General features: G+C 44.6%; 3 protein-coding genes across 9 annotated transcripts in view; all 3 read left to right on the forward strand.

Annotated features, from left to right (window-relative positions):
* Positions 1–4,554, forward strand: part of Rpp14 (ribonuclease P/MRP subunit p14) — an 11,051-nt gene extending 6,497 nt beyond the window's left edge. Inside the window, exons 4-6 of one of the 2 annotated variants that reach the window (XM_021203807.1) lie at positions 603–679; positions 1,596–1,674; positions 3,048–4,554. In XM_021203807.1, the coding sequence (XP_021059466.1) occupies positions 603–679; positions 1,596–1,674; positions 3,048–3,104 (213 nt within the window). In that variant the 3' untranslated portion in view covers positions 3,105–4,554. The remainder of the gene's footprint in view (positions 1–602; positions 680–1,595; positions 1,675–3,047) is intronic. The other variant, XM_029542013.1, reaches the window with a different exon arrangement.
* Positions 3,192–3,720, forward strand: Htd2 (hydroxyacyl-thioester dehydratase type 2). Its single transcript, XM_029542012.1, has one exon. The coding sequence runs from the start codon at positions 3,213–3,215 to the stop codon at positions 3,696–3,698; it is 486 nt and encodes a 161-aa protein (XP_029397872.1). The 5' UTR covers positions 3,192–3,212; the 3' UTR covers positions 3,699–3,720.
* An 8,616-nt stretch (positions 4,555–13,170) lies between the features above and the next one.
* Positions 13,171–17,736, forward strand: part of Pxk (PX domain containing serine/threonine kinase like) — a 68,975-nt gene continuing 64,409 nt past the window's right edge. For 4 of the 6 annotated variants that reach the window (XM_021203155.2, XM_021203141.2, XM_029541852.1 and 1 more), the window contains exon 1: positions 13,171–13,397. In XM_021203155.2, coding sequence (XP_021058814.1) covers positions 13,296–13,397 — 102 coding nt within the window. In that variant the 5' untranslated portion in view covers positions 13,171–13,295. The remainder of the gene's footprint in view (positions 13,398–17,736) is intronic. The other 2 variants (XM_021203156.2, XM_021203158.2) reach the window with 2 other exon arrangements.

Below are 17,736 nucleotides of genomic sequence, written 5' to 3' on the forward strand. Positions count from 1 at the left end.
AAGGAGAGGAGAATTATAGATGAGCAAAGTAATCAGGACTCTAATCTTGTAAATAAGGAATGCAGCTGGTTTTTCATTTTTCTTTTTTCTTTTTTTTTTTTTTTTTTTTTTGGTTTTTTGAGACACCAGGCTGACCTCGAACTCAGAAATCTGCCTACCTCTGCTGGGATTAAAGGCGTGCACCACCACGCCCAGCAGAGCTGGTTTTTTAGACCTCTGCTGTCTCTCTCTCTCTTTGCGTGTATGTGTGTGTGTGCATTGGCACACATAAATGGCTTGTGTGCACATGTGTCGAGAGGTCAGAGGACAACTTGGAGTTAGTTCTCTCCTTGTACCGTATAGGTCCTGGGGATCAAACTAAAGCTTAGGTCATCAGGCTTTGTACCAGGCACCTTTACCCACTGAGCCTTCTCACCAGCTGGAAAAGGAACACCTTAAACACAGATGCAAAGATGAGGATTATTACAAAAAGGGCTAGGAACGTTCCAGACAGTGGGAGCTCTAAGCAGTCACATGAGAGCACCAGCACCGGTAATTGGAAGACTGGTTTTCTTAGGGTTCATGAGGACGGCTGTCTGCTAATGGTATTGTTCCATACCTAGGTTGGTGCCGCCCTACCTGTGGATGTTCTCACCTATGATGAGAAGTCATTGTCAGCCATCTTGAGAATATGCAGCAGGTATGACCCCGAGACAGTTGTAGACTAACAGGCAGAGAGAGTGGTGAGACAGCACAGTGAAGATGCTTCCAGGACGAGAGTGCATGGCTGGAGCCCTCAGCACCTTTGGGGAATTTACACTGGAGTTAATATGAACATCCCTCTGAGACACCAAAGTTTTGGGGTTCAGACTCCATCGTAGGGATCCTGACCTAAGTTTAACCTCAAATAAACAAACAGCCCGCTGCCTGGCCTCAGTTTCCAGATAATCCCTGCACACCAAGGTGACCTGTGCCTCCGGGTTGTTCCCTCACAAATCTGCCTCCAGGGTAAAAGCCCGCCCCTGCCTCACAACCACCAATCAGGAGGAACACAGGAGTCACGGTCATGGGCTGGCTCCCAGCACCAGCCAGTTATGCTAAAGGCCACAGTAGCACCCCAATTAGATGCTTTCCAGGCCAGAAATACTCACCCCTCAATTGCCATCTTCTATAAAACCTTGTCCCAACGAGTGGTCAGGGCTTTTCCTCTGCGGGAACTGTGGGTCGGTGGTGAGTTAAGCTCAAGCTTGTAAATAAAGACCCTGTGTGATTGCACCAGATTGGTTCCTGATTGGTCTTTGGGGATTCATAAACACTTCCTTGGTACTACACCTCTACCTGGAGTTATGCTAGACAGAGAAAACCTTGTGATTATTAACAGCCAGTTTCCCAGTTGTTGGTTATAGTTTTAAAGTCAGGAATGTGTACATTTTATAGATCCTTGGGGCTTGTTTTGTTCTCCCTGATATATTTTTACTTTTAAGGTTCTATTTCATAATCCTTCTGGTTTATTTAAAAAAAAACAACAACAACAACTTTGTAGACCATCACAAGCAAAAGTGCCAAGCTCTGTTATAGCAGAAATCTTTATTTGTGCTTTCTTGATCTTTATACAGTGGTCTGGCCAAATTGTGGAGTTCTTTGACCTTGTTTGGAGCCTATAAAAGCAAGAAATGTGCCTTCAGAGTGATTCAGGTAACAGCTTTTCCTTTACAATTCCAAGAGCCACTCAGCACTGCAGTGGTGTGATCTGGGTGTGTCTTTATATGTGTCTTAAGTAAAGCAGTTAACATCTAACAAGGGAAAACCCAGAACCTGTGTGCTTCTGGAACTGAGGCATAGTCAGATTTTTTAAGTCATCCTTGTTGCAGGATACTTGATCACACTGTGAATCGGAGATTGTGTTACTTACTGAAAAAAGCTGTTTTCTAGTTGTAGTGTGGCTCAGCCCTTAGCACACACCTTTAATCTCTGTGGCTGGAATACAGACAAGCCCTTAGCACACGCCTTTAATCCCAAGCAATGAAGGTAAAGTTAGTTTGAGGAAGGAAGCATCTGTGTTTGAAAGTGATGTCTAATTGAGTGGCAGACAACGTGGTGAGTCAGAAAGATTTGACAGGATAGGCTCTGCCCAACTCTCACGAGAAGACAAAAAAACAGGTTACGTAAGAGAGCAGCACGGAAGAAAGGGAAGAAGGAAGCAGTTTTCTGGGAAAGTTTTACAGTGACCCATTGAAGAGAGAATGAGTTAGACTCAGGAGAAGACAGAAGAGCCAGAAGGTTAGAACAGATTGCTAGAGTTAGAGGCCAAGCAAGGCAATTGAGGAGAAGCCGAGAGAAGCCAGGTTGAATCGGTCAGTTCGGAGAGGAGTTTGGGTCAGAACAGCAGAGTTGAATCAGGCAGACAGAGGTCAGAAAGAACTAGGAAGGGTGAGCATATTCATTAGCAAGCCTCAGAGGATGAAAACATTCTAGGCCTTATCCAATACGATTTTATGGAGGCTAGGAGCTTCCAGGACCAGGCCTTGAACTTAGCAGATGGCAGTAAGCCTCTGAGACAACAATTACATCAGGCAAATAAAAGTGACAACAGTTATGCATACTGGAGATATTTGGAGGTCAGACTTGGGATTCTTGTGCTAAAGTCTTTTCTTACTGCGTGTTAGACCAGTGATATATATCACTTTCTTAGTGATATATATTCTTTTTTTTTTTTAAAGATTTATTTATTTATTTGTAAGTATTTATATGTAAGTACAATGTAGCTGTCTTCGGACATTCCAGAAGAGGGAGTCAGATCTCGTTACAGATGATTGTGAGCCACCATGTGGTTGCTGGGATTTGAACTCCGGACCTCTGGAAGAGCAGTCGGGTGCTCTTACCCACTGAGCCATCTCACCGACCAGTGATATATATCTTGGCACGCTGTTTCCCGGCTTGTGATGATTTGTTCGGCCAGTGCTTCCATGATGCCCTTTAAAATGTGCCTGCTGCAGTACTGTGCGTCCTGTGACACGTGCATGTTTTAGTTTCCACGCAGCCTGAGTTAACCTGTTCTTCTCTTGTAGGTGTCTCCCTTTCTCCTTGCATTATCTGGCAATAGCAGGGAACAAGTATTGGATTGAACACTCTTACAGTTCCAGATACTTCCACTCTCCTCAGTGTTTTTGGGTGTCTACGTAATTTGAAAACAGAAGCAAGCTAAAGCCCCTCCCTGTTGGTAACATTTGGGGATGCTGAAGATGTGGAGTGGGCTTCAGAGGAGACTGTGGCAACATCATGTGGTACCAAAAGGGCAGTGTCTTCAGTATGTGCACATGAAAGTTGGGGACCGAGCAGAGCTCAGCAGAGCCTTCACACGGCAAGATGTGGCTACCTTCTCAGAATTGACAGGAGATGCCAATCCTTTGCATTTAAGTGAAGATTTCGCAAAACACTCCAAGTTTGGAAAGACAGTTGTGCATGGGGTTTTGATAAACGGGCTTATTTCAGCTCTCCTGGGCACTAAAATGCCAGGGCCAGGCTGTGTGTTTCTTTCCCAGGAAATTAAATTTCCCGCTCCTTTATATATTGGAGAAATGGTCTTAGCATCTGCAGAAGTGAAAAGGTTGAAGCAGTCTGTTGCTGTTGTTGCAGTGTCCTGTTGTGTAGTAGAAAGTAAGAAGACAGTTATGGAAGGCTGGGTTAAAGTTATGGTCCCAGAAGCTCCTAGATCCTGAAATACAAATTTAAAGTTATACATTCAAAAACCCGTGCTCTTATTATCAAATGACATCGGGGAGGTGGGCTGTTGCTCTTCCTGATGGAGTGCTGGTACACCCAGAACTGAGTGTGGAAGGGGGATTTCCAGATTGGTGCATGCTTTGTCCAGACTTAAATATGTGCAAGATCTCATCATCTATCAAGGTTGAATTTTTAATTGGATTTTTTTTTCCCAATTAAAAAAACAATTGAGAGGGACTGGAGACATGGCTTATCAGTTAAGATCACTGGCTGCTCTTCCAGAGTATCTGGGTTCAATTCCTATTACCCACACAGCGGTTCACAACTGTACGTATCTTCAGTCTCAGGTGATCCAACACCATCTTCTGGCCTGTGCCAAAACTACCTGCACATGGTACACAGGCATACATGCATACATGCAAGCAAAATGCAAATACAATAATAATAAAATAAAAATCTTTTTAAATTGGGAAAACTATCTTCATATTTTACCTTCAGAATTTCAAAGTTATATTTGTATTTGATAACACCTATGTCTGTCTGTGTTGAGGAATTTTCTTGCTGAATTTATACCACCATGTATACTAACTGCAACAATGCAAGTAGAGCCATCCTTGGACACCTAATTCTGATACCCTTTCTCAGTGGCTTCTGGGTTAGGTTTATAATTCCTTACACCAAGATACGCTCTTTTGTTGGATGTGGTGGCATTTGCCTTTAGTTCCCACTTAGGAGGCAGAGGCAGGCAGGGTTTAAAGCTGCCCTGTGGGCATAGCAAGTTTCAGGACAGCCAGGGCTACATAGAGAGACCCTGGCAAACCAATAAAAACAAAACATGACATTTAGTTCAAATTTCTCTGTAACTTGCCTTTCAGGTGTTTTGCTGTTTCTGGTGAGGGGTTTACATGCAGCCATGACTCAGTCATATAAAGTCCTAACACTGAAGCATTGTTGGGAATAATAGAAACCTAGAAATAGTAACCAGTATTCTCCTTCCATGTGGATTCTCATGAGTGAATTGAGTGACTTTTCGGAATTGGAAATTGGCTGTTCTATATTTGAACAGGTTAACATACTAATCTTTCAGAGAGTTGGCCAATCTGTTAGTATTTTAAGCCTGAAAGAAAGAATCTGGAATGTAAAGGTGCACTCCTGGAGTGAGTTTTAAGGGTTCTAATTCTCTCCCTCTCTTGAAAATGTGAATCTACTTAAAAAAAAAAAAAAAAAAAGCAACAACAATAAAACTTTTATATATGTGTGTGTGTGTATGTGTGTGTATATATACCTTTATGTACGTGTGTATACACACACACACATACATATATAAAGGTATAAGCAGGGCTGGGTGTGGTGTTGTATACATTTAATTCCAGACAGAGGCAGGAGGATATCTTTGAGTTTGACACCAGCCTAGACCCTACCTACCCTAGTTTCGGGACTACCTAGACCCTGTCTCAAAAAGAAAAAAAAAAAAAAAAAAAAAAAAGTGAGTGCGTGGTGGCTGAGGAAGGCCAAGTTTTTGGGTCTTTATTTATTTATTTGTTTGTTTAAGAACTTGGAATTGTGGGGAGAATGTGCTGAATGTGTTAGTATTGAACAGTTATCCCTAACAGCCACGACTTCTTAAATATGTACCTGTATACGTGTAGTCTCCCTGTGCTCATTAGGGTAATGGTAACTGGTCATAGCTAGATGCTCTGATTAGAAAGACAAGATCATCCCAACACTCGGGAGGCAGAGGCAGGCAGATTTCTGAGTTCGAGGCCTGCCTGGGCTACAAAGTGAGTTACAGGACAGCCAGGGCTGCACAGAGAAACCCTGTCTTGAAAAAAACAAAACAAAACAAACAAAAACAAAAAAACAAAGAAAAGGAAATACAAGATCAGCAAGGCATGGAATCTCTTACTATTATAAAACTTAGGAGGATGTGTCATCTGTTCCATATTTCCTGGAAAGATTCCTTCTGTGTCAAGTAAGCAGATTTTTGTGGGTATGTGCTTGTTTGTACATGTGGAGGCCAAATGTCAGGCTTGGGTGTCATTACTCTTGACAAGATTAAGATTCGCTTTGTCTGTCTCTTGCTGGCATTAATTTCAGTAATTAAATGAAGCTGGCTGGCCAGCGAGCTCAAGGAATCCACTTGTCTCCAATTCCCCAAGCACTGGGATTTCTCTATAAACACAAGCCACTTATGCTGGGTTTTTGTTTGTAAACATGGATACTGGGGGTCCTCTTTGTTGCTCAGCAAGGCACTTTGTCCTGGAGCAGTTGAATAGCTTACTAGAAAGAATTCTTGTCACTAGAGGGCAGTCATGTGTCTAAGGTGAGTTATAAACCTATTACACCTTCGAGTAAGTGAAGGGGTGAAGAAAACCCCCAAATCAATGCCAAGAGCATTGTAAGAATTACTATTGTAAGTCTCAGAATGGGCAGCACTGCAGGCTGAGTTCATCTAACCATGACTTGGTTGTAGGCAAGTCACTGACTCAGGCCTTTAGTGCACACTCCTGCAGAACGCATCTTTCTGGGACTTAGCAGCAAGATCCATAAATGGAAGCCGGGTGTGGTGGCGCACACCTTTAATCCTAGCAGAGGCAGGTGAATTTCTGAGTTTGAGGCCAGCCTGGTCTACAATGTAAGTTCCAGGACAGCCAGGGCTATACAGAGAAACCCTNTCTCGAAAAACAAACAAACAAACAAACAAACAAAAATAATAATAATAAAATAAAAAAATAAAAAGATCCGTAAATGGAGTATGATGTGATTAATCGTAGTAGCTACCAGGTTTTTACATTTCTTTTTTTTTTTTTTTTTTAAAGATTTATTTATTTATTTATTATATGTAAGTACACTGTAGCTGTCTTCAGACACTTCAGAAGAGGAGTCAGATCTTGTTAAGGATGGTTGTGAGCCACCACGTGGTTGCTGGGATTTGAACTCTGCACCTTTGGAAGAGCAGTCGGGTGCTCTTACCCGCTGAGCCATCTCACCAGCCCAGGTTTCTACATTTCTGATAAGCTAATTTTAATTCTTGAAACAGCTTTATAAACACAAGTTTTGACATTTCTAATAGACTAATTTTAATTCTTGAAAGCTTTATAAAGTTAATAGCCCCATGTTATTGACAGAAGCAGATGCATTCTGTAGAGCTTGTCTGAGGTCATCCAGTTCATCCAGGATACAGGCTTGAGATTTCTCTTTCCCATCACTGTGGATCTTACAGTGTTCTCACTCCTGGAGTACTTTCAATTTCAATAGCATTTTGTTAAAATAAAATTCTTAAGTCCATTCAGATTGATATTCCCTGCTATAGTTGTAGCATTTCCCTATTTTATAACTACGCAAAATCTGTCTCTCACCCCTTACCCCCAATGACAGTCATGCCTCATAGTCTAGGCTGGCTTTGAACCAAGACCCTCTGGTTTGGGCTTACCAAGCACTGGGAAAACAAATGTGTATCACTGTTCCAGGCCACCTACCCTTTTCCTAAATGCCATTCAGAGATTGTCTTCAGAATGTGGAAGCTCTAAGGATTCAGTTAGATGAATAGAAAACTAGAGCCAGGCACAGTGGCTGATGCCTAATTCTAGAAACTCACTGACCGGGCTAGGAAGCTGTCCCAACCCATCAAAAAAAAAGTTATGCACCCCAAACGGGGCGTGGAGAGAGAGGTCACCCTGTGACTTTAAAAGTAGCTGCTCATTTAGAGCATTTTCACATTAGCAGTAGTCTGGGGTGGCCATGACCTTTGATCCCTAGAAACAGAGCAGAGCCTTTCCACGTGGTTACTCAGAGCCAAGGCTCCCGAGCTGCTTGTGCTCTGTCAGAGCAGCCATGAGGGGAAAAGATGATTGGCTTCCTCAAGCCCACAGGAGGTGCCAGGAGTGACCGTCTTACAAGGAAAGGGGCTGATCACTGGGAGGGGGCCTTGCTTGTACAGGTCGCATATGGAAGTGCGTGCAGCAATAATGACTGAAATAGCCCAGTTTGTCTACCTCTTTCCATATTAGGGGCATTATAAGCCTGCGATTTATGTGATACTTGATTGCCACAGAAAGAATAGCCATCTTAAGCAATTTTAGCCTAATGTACTGGAAAATTGCTTAACAGACTGTTATATTATGTTAGAAACATTTCCATATTACTGAAATGCCACTCACCCACCCCCCGCCTCCCACAGCAAATCCTGGATTAATGGGTAGTGCCTCTCCATGGCCACCATTTATCTTGTGGACCTGACTTGTGTGTTCATCCAGAAAAAGAAATCTCTAAGTGCACACCAGCACCTCCGAGATAACCGCAGGTTTTCATTTTGTGCCAAACTATAAGTCATTTTTCTTTTATGTTCCTAGAGTATAATTCACAGGCCAATTTATTCCCTGAGAAAATTGCTGTTAAATCGCTTCTATTAAGGATTTATATTAAAACAGTCTACCAGGGGTTGACTGTCACTGCGCAGCTTGCTGCTGTGACTGCCTCATGTGCTGGCTTAATTGATTACCTAGTTCCAGGTCAGCAGACTCAGGCACTATGCCCTCACTCAAGGGTTCCACGGCAGGCTGCGTGTAGGACCATCTCAGGGCTGGCTGCATGAGCATCTGCCACAGGGCTCCAGGTATGTCACTCTTTACTTGCTTCATTCATCTGGATTGCCAAGAACAAAAGTCTCAGTATCTTCAGAAAAATTTGGAGTTGGTGCTGAATAACCAGCTCACAGAAAACCCAAATAATGTGTTCCATCAGTTAAACAAGATTAATAGATTCCACAAGCTTTATTTTTAAAGTGGCTCTTAACTGTAAACCGTCTTGACCTTATGCCCCTGGACAGATTTTTTCCAGTGTTGACATAGAAAATGTTAGCATATGAATGACTATTATGAGTTAAATTTTGTTGTTCAGTATCTGTACCATGATTATTTGAAGAAATAAAGTCATTTGGAGTTTTAAGACCACCCTGAGTTTTCACAAGCTTCTGTGATCTGATTCTGTACAGCCGTTGTTAGGGCTAGAAATTTCCTCACTAAAATCCATTATGTTCAATCAATCTGGCCAAGCCTCAGATTGTTAGATAAACAGCCCATGAGCTGTCTAAACATTTGGCAACATAGCAGAATATAAAAATCTTTTTTCTTCTGCTAGCCTCCAAGTAGTTGTATGCATGCAAAAAGGCAAAGCCTGACGTTTTCTCATTCCTCATCAGTTTATGCGGCCCAGAACTAGAGACACAAGTCTGTTTGATTTAGAACAGCTCTGGCCTGAGAAGAGTTTCCTAGATTCAGCCTGTGTGACTTCAAATGCCAGACAGAGCCAGGCACGGAACATCTGTAGTCAGCCACTCCAGAGGCTCAGGCAGGAGAACCACTAGGTCTCTTAAGAGCTCAAGGCCAAAACCCCAATTAAAAAAATGAAAGGAAGGGAGAAAAGCCAGATGCATATTGAGGTTGTGTGAGGTTTGAAGCCTGTCTGTCAGGAGGTTGGACAAGGAACTCAGTGACGTAAGTAGGAAGAGATGAGCCCAGCAAAAGTGTTTGTCCCAAAGGACTTCTGGAAAGAGCCAGAGGAAGAAGGAAACCCCTGAGCCTGTCCCTGGCTTCCATCAGATGTTGCTCACTTTCAGTTTCCCTTTCCTGGTAAAGAAGACAGGCAAATCCCATCTCCTGCCACAGGCAAGTCACATCTCATGCCACGTGCAACTCCTTTTTGGTCTCTTCCCTTCCAGAGAGGAAAGCATTCCAATTCCTTTCTCTAGGAAAGACTGTGCTGACGTCCTTGAAATAGCCTGCAGTTTGTTCTTAGCCTCTGGTTCAAGCATCAGTGCAGTTCAGGGGCCTCCATAGATAATCCTGCCTGAAGCTGTCCCCATCTCCATGCCTCAGGCGAGGAAGCTGAAGCAATGTGAAGTCAGGCTTCTGATTCCCCCCCAGAGCTGCCGCGGACCTGAGGAGTAGCTCAGAACGTGCACTTGAGCCCTGACCCGCCTCAGCTTTGTGAAGGCAACATATTGCCCAGTTCTTGTGTGAAACCTGATTTTTTTTTTTTCTTTCTCATAGCAGTCCTCTTGCAAACCGATCCTTTCCACCTTCATCCACTCCATATGCATCTCCTGCTCCCCTTCCACAGCAATTTATCCATGTACTATTCACCTCTCCCTCCTGGAAGCAGTGCCACACAGTAAGAGGTGTCGGTGGCCCCTGAAGTATGAGTGGCTCCCGAGGCTCCCAAGCCTCTGAGATGTCTATTGCCTGGAGAATGTCTAATGAGTTGTCAGGAAAATGGCTGTCAGAGCAGACTGTGAAGAACTTTCCATACTGCTCAGTGTCTCCTGCCCAGTGTTACCAGACATCTTTGTCTCTGGTACTTGAAGCTGCACGGATCCTCTGGACTGGCCTGTGACTTCATGCCATTTTCCCCAGCTTATGTGGCTAAAAAGCTTGACAGTAGGTGGCATTTGTTTTTTCACTTTCCTATGCTAATACAGTACTTGATATCTAGTGTATGGTCAGTAGTTCAGCAGGCCTTTCATAAAGGCACGGATGGGGTGGACCTATACCTAGCATGCAAAAGGCCTCTGGGTTCCTGAAGACCCTGTTCCAACCCCATATCTTTCATCAAAGTACACTGGTGTCTTAGGGTTTTACTGCTGTGAACAGACACCATGACCAAGGCAAGTCTTATAAAAAAGCAACATTTAATTGGGCCTGGCTTCCAGGTTCAGAGGCTCAGTCCATTATCTTCTTCTTTTTTTTTTTTTAAGATTTATTTATTTATTTATTATATGTAAGTACACTGTAGCTGTCTTCAGACACTCCAGAAGAGGGTGTCCTGCTTGTGGACGTTGTACATCGTGGTGCGCACTAGGCTCCGCACCACGATGTACAACGTCCACAAGCAGCTGCTTGTGGACGTTGTAATCGTGGTGCGGAGCCTAGTGCGCACCACGATGTACAACGTCCACAAGCAGGACCAAAGGCAAGTCTTATAAAAAAGCAACATTTAATTGGGCCTGGCTTCCAGGTTCAGAGGCTCAGTCCATTATCATCAAGAGGGGAGCATGGCAGTATCCAGGCAGGCATGGCTTAGGCAGAGCTGAGAGTTCTACATCTTCATCCAAAGACTACTAGTGGAAGACTGACTTCCAGGCAACTAGGGTGAAGATCTTATGCCCACACCCACAGTGACACACCTACTCCAACCAGGTCACACCTATTCCAACAAGGCCACACCTCCAAATGAAGCCACTCCCTGGTTCAAGAATATACAAACCATCACAACTGGCTATCATAACTCTATTTTAAAATTTAATTTTCTTTATTTCATGTATATAAGTACACTGTTGCTGTCTCCAAAGACACCAGAAGAGGGCATCAGATCCTCATTACAGATGGTTGTGAGCTACCATGTGGTTGCTGGGAATTGAACTCTGGACCTCTGGAAGAGCAGCCAGAGCTCTTAACGGCTGAGCCATCTCTCCAGCCCATGACTGTATAATCTTATCATGGGGATTAAGTGCTTGTCCTTACATGGTATACCTCTGTGTGAAGCTCTCATTGCTTTCTTCTTCTTTTTTCTTTTTTCCAAGACAGGGTTTCTCTGTGTAGCCCTGGTTGTCCTGGAACTCACTCTGTAGACCAGGCTGACCTCGAACTCAGAAATCCGCCTGCCTCTGCCTCTCTCATTGCTTTCTTAGTATAACCCTCTTAGAGGCAGAATCGCAGTCTCGAGGTGAGACATGGTCAAGCCTCTCATATGTATTATTAAATCCCAGCACCACCACTCAGCTTGTAACATGGTAGGTTCTCAAATCAGTAAATACTCGCTGAGTGACTTAATGTCTTCCATAAGGATTAGGCCACTTTATATTCCCACCAACGCAATATGAACATGGCCTTGTCCTGATGAATCCCTACCATGACCAGAGTAATAATGCAGAATTTGTGTTTCTGTTCCTCTGACAAAGAAACTCTCCATTGCCCTTAAACAAAGAAACGGAGGAAAAGAGGGAACCCTCCTAAAGTGTCACAAGGTTTGGCTTCAATGGATTACCGCCCTAAAGCACATTGGAATAAAAATGAGACATAGGATGAGGTCTCATTTATTTAGGGCTAAATTAAGAAGACCCCCCAGGTCTCCTGCTGGGCATTGGCCCCTGGAGGCACTCTGGTGTCACTTGCTTCCTTGGGGTTGTCCACCAATCCCTAAGATTGACCTCTGAAGAGAATAACCATGAAGAACCATGTAGACCCATGCAGACCCGTGCTGTGATGTCAGATTGCAGTGGTGATGGAGTCACAAAGAAGTTTTGTTTCTGTGAATAAAATTATAGAAATTTAGTGGAAACAAACAGAAATAAATCTCTGTTCTATGAATTGACAGGATGGAATGCATATCATTTGAGATTTTTAATATGTGCAAAGTTCCTTCCTGTCCAGTTGCATTCCTATTACACATTCTACATAGGCATTTACTTAAATCTGCCAATGGAAGAGTGAGGTCTCAGGGTGTGTGTGTTTGTGTGTGTGTGTGTTTGTGTGTGTGTGTGTGTGTGTGTAGTGTGTGTGTGAGACTTATTCAAGATCACATATATCCTCAACAGGGTTCTAGACATCTGATCTAAGTTTAATTTCATTATTATCCTGGAAGATTGTGGTCTTGGGCTAAGGGAAAGCAGGGTAGATTTGGTACTGAGAAGTTGATCATCAAGTTTGATGGTTCTGAGTTTGAGGTTCTTGGAGCCAGAATGCTAGGACCAAAAATTCTCAGAGTCTAAGAGATCTGCGTGTTCTTTGGGTTCAAAGACTTTAAAGCTCAACTGAGAGCTAGGGGCCAAGCATACAAGCAGGGAAATCTTTGCATCAGTTATTTTATTTTATTTTCCCACCTCTGTTCTTAAAGCTTGTTGTTTAAAGGTTAGGAGCCAAACACTGTGGGATCCAGTTATGAGAGTGCAGCACCTAGGTTCTCCCGAAGAGCCAGGTTTAAAACCTGAATCCAGATTTGGTTTAGAAAGTTTGTTCTACAGATGCAGACTGAGAATCTAACCTTAAGTTGTTGTTTTGTTATTTCCTGAGTCCTAAGGTCCTTGGGCAGGAAAGTGTGATTAGGAGCAGTAAGGTCTCAAATCCACTAATCTGAGTTTCTGAACTGTTCATCTGAAAAGCTCAGTTCTGTTAGAGTCCAGAGAAGCAGTGAGAGAGATGTGGGGTAATGGTTTAGTTTTGTGCTCCGAGGCCAGGAGCTCATGGTACTGGGTGTACGATGCAGAGGATGCAGAGGCGAGGAGGCGCCAAGAGAGCATGGGACATAATGCCTCTGACTGCAAAGGTAGCAGTCGCCTATCCTGCCGTGAGGAACGGCGCTAGGACCCAGCAGGGTCGGGCGGACTGATGTTGACAGCCGGCGGCAGAGCCGACCGGCGCTAGGACCCGCGGGCGGCGGCGGCGGCGGCGGCGGCGGCGCACGGGGCGCGGGGCGGTGCGCGTTGACAGCGGCGGCGGCGGCGGCGGCGGCGGCGGGACGCGGCGGGTGGCGGGGTTCGGCGCCTCCGGTTCCTGCCCCGGCTTCCGAGGCAGCGGCGGCGGCGGCGGCGGCCCGGGATGGCCTTCATGGAGAAGCCGCCGGCTGGCAAGGTGCTGCTGGACGACACGGTGCCGCTGACAGCGGCCGTCGAGGCGAGCCAGAGTCTGCAGTCGCACACGGTGCGCGGCTGGGGCGGGAGGCCGGGACCGAGGGCGGGGGCCGGGCGAAGGCCGACGGCGGCGCGGCGGGGCGCGGGCACCGGAGCCGGAGCCGGAGCCGGGCAGGTGTGGCAGCCCGCTGCCTCCCTCCTGCCCCGCCGCGGCCCGGGCGGCGTGCCCGCGCGTCCCAGACCCCCTGGAGTGGCTTAGGGGAGCCCTGGGTGCTCGGAGTACACACAGGCGAGTTCAGTTCTGCCACATGCAGTCTTTTTATGGGGCTTTAAAGCCACGCTTGCTTTCATTTGCCCGTACTTTTTTTTCCCCCTTTCCTTTTGGAAAGGCGCTCTAAGCCTTGTAATTTACAAGCAGTAAACCCAGGAACCGGTAAAAACCGGGGAGCTTGTAGCCTCTGGGACTTGATCGAGGAAATGATGAATGGGGTGGGGGTGGGACTGGGATTCCTGAAATTGTAATGTTTTGTCAGGCCAGCAAATCAGATTCCAGCCCAGAGACTTGTTTATCAAGCAGTGTTTGGGGGTTCATCATCTGGAGGCTAAAGCCCCACAATAGCCCTCTGTGTCTCTGTCTCTTTGTCTCGCCGTCTCTTTTTCCATCTCGCTGTCTCTGTGCCTTGTTTCTGACTTTCCCTGTGTGTGTGTGTGTCTGTTTCTGTGTGTGTCGGTGTCTCTGTGGTGTGTGTATGTTCAAGTTCTTTGTTATTCAAAGAGATCTTTCATTCTGATGTATTAAAGCAGGACTTTTTAGAACCCTGTTACCTCTCAGACAGCCTTGCTTTGTAGATCCAGGATTGTTGAAAGCATTTAGTCTCACCTAGAGAAATGACTGACTTTTTTAAAAAATGCACTTCTTCTCCCTATGTTAGGTGACACGCTAAATTGTAGAAACTTGTGAAAGGCACCAAAAATCCATGAGTTTGTTGCAAAGTGACTATTTAAGGACCCATGTTTATAGAAGGTAATAGTAATTCTTTCAAATTATATTTTTTGACTAGACTACTGGCAACTAAGTCTTATACCCTCATAAGGTATTTTAGGTCTATTTAATACTAAAGAGATGGATGCTCAAAGACCACTTCCTCTAGAAAGCCTTCCTTCCTGCGTAGCTATCACTCTAGGCAGTATGGACACCGGGATGATCCTGTAATTTCCTCCCTTCCAAGCTTTGACAGGAGGGTCTCTATCTGATAGCATTTCATACGTGTCTATTGAACGGGTAAGTAAATGAGTTGCAACTTCACTGTGTCCCGTTTCCTGTTTGTGTAGAGATGGTTGTGAAAGAACAACCTGGCTTCTGCTAACAGGTCAGTGCTAAAGTGTGGAGGTGAGAGATGTGATGGGCTCCATAGTTACTGCAGAACTCGTCATTAAAACAAGCGTAAGCAATTTTAGGGCAAAAAATAAAAAAATGGCAGTTTTTTTTTTAATGATGAGTGAACAGGAAAGACAGTGACTCACAGAAGACCCAGAGAGGCAGATGTGGAATGAAAAGAGAGTGCGTCTTGCGTAACTTTTGGCTGTTGTGTGCTCTTGTCGTTTTAGCTGTGAAGTGTACAACTGAGACGTGTTGCCTCAGCCCTAAACTTTATTGAGAAAAAGCATATACTGACGCAAACTTCGTGGACTGCTGACGAGTTATGAGTAGGACCCTTGGAAACAGGGACAGCTGGAAATTATTGTGGGAAGGAGTCGTTATTGAAAGTGGTGTGGGAGATGAGGAAGGCAATGCTTTCCTTTCGGTGGGTGGACAGTAGCTCGACGGTGTGTTGGCTGTGGAGGTCTCAGAGGTCAAAGATGCACCCTCCAAAATACGGCTTTCTAGGAAGTGGCTCCTTGGCTGTGGACAGAGACGCGTGGAGGGTTATCTTGTGTTTTTTAAAAAAGGAAGAAAGAGTCAGGATATGTTTGGTAGAAGTGCGGGCGGTGTGGTGAGGTGGAAGGGGGTGCCTCTGTGGGCCCCTGCTGAGGTACCAGGCATATGACAGATAAACTATGGAATAGAGTTTATTTAGGGCATGGGAGGGGAGTTGAGAAGGGAGTAGAAACAAAGAAAGGTAGAGAGAGACAGAGACAGAGAAGGAAGGAGAGAGAAAAGAGGAAAGGCTGTCCAGGAACGTGAGGGGTAGAGGGGAGATGGGGAGAGAGAGAGAAGGGGCAGGGAGAGAATGGGGAGAGGATAAGAGAGTAAGAGAGCCAGAAGGGACCAAACAGCCCTTTTTATAGTAAGCAAGGCATTACCTGTCTGTTGCCAGCTAACTGTGGGGCAGAGCCTAGAAGGAATGCTAACGTATATAGCAGCTGACTTTTGGTTTGAAGAGTCAAGCTGACTATAGGTCTGGAAGCATATGTGTCAGTCACATGACTCCTGGGCAGGTCACTGAAACTTTTTTCCTCTCTGTTTTGAGGTGTATGTATGTATCCAGCACTATGTATTTCTGGCTGGCCTGGAAATAATAGAGATTCCATCCAGGCTGTTTGACTAGTTCACTCAAATTTTTATAAATTATGTATGTATGTATGTATGTATTTATTTAATGTGTATGTAGAGGGTGCTTGCTTGCTTGCTTGCTTGCTTGCTACTGTGAATTTGTGGTGGTCAGAAGACAGCTTTGAGAAGTCAGCTCTCTCCTTCTGCTAGGCCTGTTCAGGTCCAGTTCAGTTCATGCTTGTAGGCAAGTGCCTTAACTTCTTGCTGAGCCGTCTTGGTGTGTCTGAAACTCTTTTTATTTTTGATGTAGCTGAATCTGGCCTTGAACCCTGGTCTTCCTGTTTTTACCTTCTGAATGCTGGGGTTACAGACATGCACCAGCATTGGATTAGTCAGGGTTCTCCAGAGTCACAGAACTCATGGGTAGTCTCTATATAGTAAGGGAACTTGTTGATGCCTTACAGTTTGTAGTTCAACTCCCAACAATGTCAGCAGCAGCTGTGAATGGAAGTCCAAGGATCGAGCAGCCGCTCAGTCCCACAAGGCAAGCAGTCGTAGGAGAAAGTATATCTTCCTTCTTCCCGTGTCCTTATGTAGGTCTCCAGTAGAAGGTTCAGCCCAGATTAAAAGTGTGCTGCCATGCCTTTAATCCCAGATGACCTTGAACTCAGAGATCTCCCTGTCTTCTGGAATTCATAGCCAATATGCCTCAAGATCTCCATGCCAAGATCCAGGTCAGAAACTTGTATCTCCCAGCCTCCAGATTAGGATCACAGGTGAGCCTTCCAATTCTGGATTGTAGTTCATTCCAGATATAGTCAAGTTGACAACCAGAAATAGCCACTATAGGCATGAACCACTAGGCCCCTCTTTTTTTATTTTAGTTTTGTCATATGTAAATAGACTAATCAGTGCATGCTCTCAGCTGTTTCCTTAATGTTACAAGGGTGAAAAAAATCATCTTTATGAAGTATTTGCAAGGTTGTTCCTTTCTTCCATCTCTTCATTTCCTAGCAACCTAGGTGTAGAGGGTTAATCACTTTTAAGTTTATTATGGCAAGGAAGCTCACTTCTGTCCACAGTTGCTTTAGTTTGTCAAATTGTTCTGTCTTAGAAAACAGAATTTACAGCTCAAAATTATAGGGTAAGTCTGATTTTGGGTTTATGAAGGGAAGAATTCTATGGAGAAGACACAGACACCAGGAAGATGAAGGAATACAAAGTCATTTCCCAAAAAGATATACTTGGATGAGCAGCGGGCTGGCTGCTTGTATGTTGGTAGGTGAGTCATTGCCTGGCTTTGGCTTGAATCGTTTTCTTTTGTACATTTTTCCCCCAATTGAGCACAGTGATTTTAGCTTCAAGAAATTGATCAGGAGGGGCAGAATAGATAACTCAGTTGTTCAGAGAAGACCCAAGTTGGATTCTTAGCACCGACATGTGGTTCACGACTGTCTGTAACTCCAGTTCCAGTCCATTCAGTGCCCTTTTCTGACTTCCATTGGCACCAGACAGGTAGTACACGCACATACATGCAGGTGAAACATCTATGTACATAAAATAAACGATCTACGAAAAAAATGGGATTTTTTTTTTTAATGAAATTGACTAGGATGCTAGAGGGATAGCTAAGTGGTTAGGAGTGTTCATTTCAAAGTATGAGGACCTCAGTCTGAAACCCTAGCATCGTGGTAATAAACCAGGCAGAGCTGTGTTTTTTTTTTTTTAAAGATTTATTTATTGTATGTATATGAGTATGCTGTAGCTGTCTTCAGACACACCAGCAGAGGGCATCAGATCTCATTACAGATGGTTGTAAGCCACCATGTGGTTGCTGGGAATTGAACTCAGGACCTCTGGAAGAGCAGTCAGTGCTCTTAAACACTGAGTCATCTCTCCAGCTCTTTTTTTTTTT

This window comes from Mus pahari, chromosome 8, assembly GCF_900095145.1.
Source record: "Mus pahari chromosome 8, PAHARI_EIJ_v1.1, whole genome shotgun sequence".
Lineage (NCBI taxonomy): Eukaryota > Metazoa > Chordata > Mammalia > Rodentia > Muridae > Mus > Mus pahari.